Here is a 6,397-nt window from a genome sequence, read left to right as displayed (position 1 = left end):
AGTTTCACTCTTGTTACCCAGGCTGGAGTGCAATGGTGCCATCTCGGCTCATCGCAACCTCCGCCTCCTGGGTTCAGGCAATTCTCCTGCCTCAGCCTCCTGAGTAGCTGGGATTACAGGCACACACCACCATGCCCAGCTAATTATTTGTAGTTTTTTAGTAGAGACGGGGTTTCACCATGTTGACCAGGATAGTCTTGATCTCTTGACCTCGTGATCCACCCGCCTCGGCCTCCCAAAGTGCTGGGATTACAGGCTTGAGCCACCGCGCCCGGCCATTAATCTTGTTTTTTAATGGAATCTCTGAAATGAGGCAGAAAGAGAAAAATCAGATGACTTTCCTAGCCTGTGTACCTATTGTGTCTGACGCCTCCTTTCAAGATACATCAGGCCTTTTCTCGGGAGCTAAAATTATCACTGAGCTGAGTGCCATGAAAAGGAGAAAGCCACAGGTCCGGCCGGCACCAGCCGCTGTCCTGTGGCTGCACTGGAGTCGCCTGCGGGGCTTCTGCCTGGCCCAGGTGCTCTCTCCAGCCCAAGGCTGTTTGGCCCAGGCTTTGCCTGCTGGGTCGTGTGTGTGTGCGCGCGCGCACGCGCGTTGTGTATTTGTGGGTACACACGTGAACTTACGTACACACACACTTTCTTCCTTCATAAAGCTTCCTTCTCTGCTTCCCTCATCATCCTGTGAGGCTTTTATTTGGTTTCTCTTCCATGATTTGGGCCTTTATTCCTCCCCGGCTTTGTTCTCAAATCAGCCTGATTCACCTCTCCCACATGAGCTGCTCTGTGTGGCTGGAGGGAACAGAGCCGCGGCCTTTCTCAGCCCGTCCTCCCAGGGGCTGCCATGGCTCCCACCCCATCTGGCCCATGTAGTTGGGAGCTGACAACAGAGCGGACCTCTCCTCTTTGTTTCCTTTCCTCAGGAGCCCAAATAGCCCATATGGGGACGTGATTGGCCTCCAGGTGGACTACTGGTTGGGCCACCCTGGGGAGCGGAGGAGGGAAGGCGACAAGAGGGACGCCAGCTCGAAGAACACCCTCAAGAGTGTCTTCCGCTCAGTGCAGGTGTCCCGCCTGCCCCATAGTGGGGAGGCCCAGCTTTCTGGCACCATGGCCATGACCGTGGTCACCAAAGAAAAGAACAAGAAAGGTAAGTGCCCTCAAAGCCAGGGGCCACCAGGCCTCCCATCTCCTCTCTCAGGGCCTAGGAGAAAGTCTGTTTTGGGGAGATTTGGGATGAAGATGAAGCACCCCCTGGTGTGGCCTGGGGTACAGAGGGGGCAGTCCCACCTCACCTTGAGGGACAAGGCTATTCCTTCTATCATGCAGGAAACCAAGGCTGCAGAGTCACTTGGTCACTCTCTGCTGAACTCCAGCACCTGAGGGTCTGAGGCAGCTGCCACTGTGTAATGAAGGGGGCCCTTCTGGCCACTGCTGTCCGGGATGGACTGCAGACAGGAAGGGGCCTCTCTATACCACAGCCCTGAGTCCCTGTGGCACAGGAGCAGAGCACTTACATCCAACCCTGGAGGCCACTCCAAAGACACTTCATGAGCAAAAGGACGTGGTTGTGTTTTAAGGATTAAAGGGGCATGCAGTCCATTCTAGATGGAAGGGGTAGCTTAAGCAGCTGGAGGGAGAGTTGGAGCTGGCCTGGCTCCTGTGCGCGGGAGTGAGGCAGGAACCCCCACAGCCGGACCAGTGCTGAGGCAGCGCCTGCCACCATTGGTGCCAACTTGGGACCCACGACTGGCTGTGCACCTGCAGCACTGGCGTGGCCCGCCCCTGCCTCCTTCGGGTGTTCCCAAAGCAGCTGTGCCTATTTCTGTGCATGCCTCCCCTCTGCAGAGTTCCCCTGGGCGGTTAGGAAGGGGGCTGTGCCAGGCCCACAGCCAAAACCCACGGCCTGCAGCATGGAGACTTGCCAAGAGTGGCTGCCCGCTCAGCAGTGCCCTCCCTGTCCTTGCTTCTGTTCTGGAGTGGGGGTGGAATGGGGAGCACTCCCCGGCATCCCCAGGGCAGCGTGAGGACAAACTCATGCTGCATTGGCTCCTGCACAGAGCACGCGTCTGACAGGAAGGCAGGTCCTTGCCCCACAGGCTGCCTAGAACATTCCAGCTGGAAAGGACTTCAGAGACCATCTGGACCAAAGTCTTCACTGAACAGGGGATGATATCAAGCCCCAGGGAGAGGAGTGGGACCTTAGCTAAAGTCACCAGCCCAGTGCTGGGACTGAGTCACCTGAAGATCCTGACCCACAGCCCGGTGCCAGGGAGGAGGCAGGGGGTTGCAGATCACCTCCCCTCACCACAGGAAGCAGGGGACAGTGGGAGCTGGGGAGGAGAGGGGTGGCGGCTTCCCCAGGAGCTGGGATAGAGGTGGCCCTGCTTGCTTTCCAGTTCCCACCATCTTCCTGAGCAAGAAACCCCGAGAAAAGGAGGTGGATTCTAAGAGCCAGGTCATCGAAGGCATCAGCCGCCTCATCTGCTCAGCCAAGCAGCAGCAGACCATGCTGAGAGGTGTGAGGGCGGGCAGGGTCGGGCAGGAGGGTGAGAAAGGGACTGGAGAGGGAGGCAGGTGACGGCCCTCCCCGAGAGGCCCTGGGGAGATGACCTGAGCAGCCTGGTCACCCCTCCTCTCCCTGTCACCCCCAGTGTCCATTGATGGGGTCGAGTGGAGTGACATCAAGTTCTTCCAGCTGGCAGCCCAGTGGCCCACCCACGTCAAGCACTTTCCAGTGGGACTCTTCAGTGGCAGCAAGGCCACCTGAGGCCCTGTCTCCCAGCCACTCTCCCTCCTGGCACTGCCACCAGCCTCACCGCCTGCGGGCAGGGGGAGGCCAGCTAGCCCAGGCCCAGCATCCCTTCCCTGGCACCAGGGTCTGCCTCTCACTCGCCCAGGTCCCAAAGGACACTGCCACGGGGATGCCTCCCCTCCCCTTCAGCCCACCCCTGTGCAGCCCCTCCTCGTTCCTGCTTTTCCCCTTCTCCCGCCTGCTCCAGGCCCAGGGCATGTTGGTTTTGCCTTCCGGTGCCCATAGTCCCCGGGACTGAGTCCACCAGGCCTTCCTTCACCCAGCTTCCAACCTTTTCCTTGTGGCATCAGTTCCCTTCCTGGAAATGGGAAAGCTGGAATCCTGGTCCCCAGGGGGGAGAGCCCAGTCCTCCCGCAACCCCTCCAGCTACCAGGGTGTCCTCTAAGGCACAGCTGCCAGATCCCCTCACTCTGCCGCTTCCAGCAGGACCCAGGGCCACGTTCCACTCTTGTGGGGTTCTCTGCCTGCCCCAGAGCTTCCCAGGGGAGGGTAAGGGAGCACCCTCTTGAGCCCACGGGACCCTGGCTCCACAGCTTACAGGGGCAGAAGGCAGCTCCCCCAACTCTAGAACCCTGTTGCTATGGTGACACAGTATTTCTGGGATGGAGGGGCCTCCCAGCCTCCCCTCACCGCCTGTGCACGACTTCCTCACCACTCCCAGCTCCCCTGAGATGTCGTGTGTGTGTCCTGAGCGTTTCTTTGGTTCTTTGCACGACCAGTCTCTTATTTGTACTGTGTGATGCACCCTGTGCACTGGTCACTGTCTTTGTGGCTTCCTCCCTTGTTGATGATGCTCCTGTCTCTGCCTCCCAGCCCCTCCCCCAGCACAGCTCTGCCTGGATTGGAGAGATGGGAGGCAGAACCCCACCACCATACTGTCTGTGGCCTCTTAGACATCCCATTTATCTCCTATTCATCTCCCTCCTCCTACCATGTCAGTTTGTTTGCCTTTCCCTACTCTGTTCTTCCCTCTCCTTAGGCCCCAGCGTGGGCCCAGACACATCCTCCCAGCCAGGTTTCCCTCCAGCAGGCTCCTTCCCTCCCACTCACCTCCCTTTCACCAACTCGGGGTCTGAGCCCCTCAGCCTTGACTGTCCGTGTTCTCAGGAGTGGCTGAGGACACAGGGCCCCAGCCCAGCCCTCTGCGTCCCGCCAGACCCTCTGGAGCTTTTCTCTTGTCTTCTCACCCCTTCCCAGAAGTTTTTGCACAGAACTTCATTTTGAAAGTGTTTTTCTCATCTTCCGTACCTCCCCCACGCTCTCTTCCAGCCCTTCCCATGGCTCAGCCCTACTGTCCTGAGCGTCTCCTGGGCCAGAGAGAGGAGATGGGGGTGGGAGGGACTGAGTTGATGTTGGGTTTTTCATTCAATAAACTGTTGATTTCTTACCGACTGCCTTGGGCTTCTGTGCCCCTCACTGTGCTGCAGGAGCTGCCCAACCCCTTCTGCACAGGGCAGCCCAACTCTGGTGAATATCTGCCAGGAACATGGGCAGAAACAAGCGCATTCCCATGTTCTCAATCATGGAAACAGGCTTGAAGGTGTCTCACCTGGCATGAGGCAGGCAGAGGTCACAAACAGGAAAGAGATGCCATTTCCACACCAAAAGCCCTTTTTCCCCCAGGAACCCAGCATCCCCAAATCTCACCTCCTAAGGCAGTGACGTGTTGAGGGTGGCTTCCCCACTTCTGATCAAAGGTCAGAATTTAGCTTCTCTCCCCTGCTGCAGGTTGGTGAAGTCTGAGCAAAGGGGTCTTTGCCTCTGCAGGTGGAGGGGCTGGGGCTGAGGTCCATCTATGAAGTTGCCTTTCCTGCAAGCCCTTGACTTAGAGATGCAAAGCAGTGGTAGCCACTGTTCCCTGGGTACCTGGTTCTTCCACAGGCTTCCAAGCCAGGCCTGCACACACAGCCTCCACCATGAAGAAGTAGCCAGAGGTGGCTGGGCATGGTGGCTCACACCCGTAGTCCTAGCACTTGGGGAGGCCAAGGCAGGCGGATTGCCTTGCTCAAGAGTTCGAGACCAGCCTGGGCAATGCGGTGAAACCCTGTCTCTACTAAAAACTACAAAAAATTAGCGGGGCCTGGTGGTATGCGCCTGTAATCTCAGCTACGCAAGAAGCTGAGGCACAAGAATCACTTGAACCTGGGAGGCAGAGGTTGCAGTGAGCCAAGATTGCACCACCACACTCCAGCCTGGGCAACAGAATGAGACTGTCTCAAAAAAAAAAAAAAAAGTGCCCAGAGGTGAAGCCTTGCAGGAGGGGCAGCAGTTGGCATCCTTGCCCTGCAGGTACACCCCCATAGGAGTAGATGGCCATGCAGAGCCAGCTGTCACTGGCCTCAGTCTTGGGTTCCCCAAGCCCTGTGCCCAGATGAGCTCACATGGAGAGGGTCTGGGACCCAGCTATGTGGCCCTGCTCAAACTCTCTGAACCTAGAAAATGAAGGTCATGCCTGCCTTCTAAAGGAGGTGATAGCGGTGTTGGTGAGAGGGAAGGCCAGGAGAAGCAAATCATACTTAGTGTGAACTAGACCCAGGTCATGAATGTGGCTGCAGAGCAGGATGAAGTGCCCATAAAGCCTTCCCAGAGCTCAGCCAGGCAAGGGCTGCAGGGCAGGGGCTGTGCAGAGCTGGGGGCCAGGGAGCTCCAGTGGATGGGGCGGGACAGGTAGACTTGGACCCCGGCTTCTGGCCCTCTTAGGTTCTGGCCCAGTCCTAGGAGAGGGTGAGGGGTGAACTGTCAGCTTGTCTGCGTCTGACACCATATCCTCAGTCTCCCCTTCTGTGGCAATAAATCCCCCACCCTGCTCACATCCCCGGGCCCATCCCTCTCCACTCCTTGAGGACTTTGCTCCTACAGTCACTCGCTCTCCTGTACTGTGGGTTCTCTCCTCTGCCAGGACTTTCCCACCCACTTACATGCATCCCAAGTGGATAAGCTCAGTATTAAAGACCATAGACTTCCAGGTTCCCTTCAGCTGCCATGCCTTATCTCTGCTCCCCTTAGAGTAGAAATCTTCCAAAGAGCTGTGTGTGTTCCCCATCTCCACTTCTACACAGTCCCTTCCAGTTTTTTCCTCACAATCCCACCAAAAGTTTCCTTACCAAGGTTTCAATGGCCTGGGTTGCCCAATCCTATCAGTAGCATTGGATGCAAATAATCACCTGGTTGAGTCTCTCCACCTGGCCTGTGGACAGCTCTCTGCCCTCCCACCTCTCTGGCCTCTCCTTGGCCTCCCTTTCTACAGTGTCCTCAGCTTCCCAGCCTCGAACCTGGAGTACTCGGGAGTTCAGCCTCTAGCCTCCTCTCCGTATACTCAGCCCTAAAGGAAGGTCACTTAGTCCCATGTCGTGAAATGTGCTCGCCTGGGAGATTTCCCTCCTAGTAAATGCAAACTCCATTCTTAAGTTCCGAGACTGAAAACTGGGGAATCCTCAATTCCTGTTCTTCTCGTACCCGCCATCCAATCCATCAGCAAGTCCTCCAGGCTTACGCTGACAGTGCCTCTCCCCTCCCTCTGCCGCAATTATCTCTTGTCTGGATAGGCTTCTTTTTTTTTTTTTTTTTTTTTTTTTTTTT

General features: G+C 57.0%; 1 protein-coding gene across 2 annotated transcripts in view; it reads left to right on the top strand.

The window, feature by feature from the left end:
• PACS1 (phosphofurin acidic cluster sorting protein 1) overlaps positions 1 to 6,397 on the top strand; it is a 188,870-nt gene that overhangs the window by 181,119 nt on the left and 1,354 nt on the right. The window contains exons 22-24 of one of the 2 annotated variants that reach the window (XM_032282764.1): positions 927 to 1,153; positions 2,403 to 2,522; positions 2,658 to 4,210. In XM_032282764.1, coding sequence (XP_032138655.1) covers positions 927 to 1,153; positions 2,403 to 2,522; positions 2,658 to 2,773 — 463 coding nt within the window. In that variant the 3' untranslated portion in view covers positions 2,774 to 4,210. Of the gene's footprint in view, positions 1 to 926; positions 1,154 to 2,402; positions 2,523 to 2,657; positions 4,211 to 6,397 lie in introns of those variants that run through there. The other variant, XM_032282763.1, reaches the window with a different exon arrangement.

The sequence above is a fragment of the Sapajus apella genome, unplaced genomic scaffold (assembly GCF_009761245.1).
Source record: "Sapajus apella isolate SASKATOON/1434 unplaced genomic scaffold, GSC_monkey_1.0 scaffold14, whole genome shotgun sequence".
Classification (NCBI taxonomy): domain Eukaryota; kingdom Metazoa; phylum Chordata; class Mammalia; order Primates; family Cebidae; genus Sapajus; species Sapajus apella.
The sequence above is the reverse complement of the archived record's forward strand: the minus strand, read 5'-3'. Positions and strand labels throughout refer to the sequence as shown.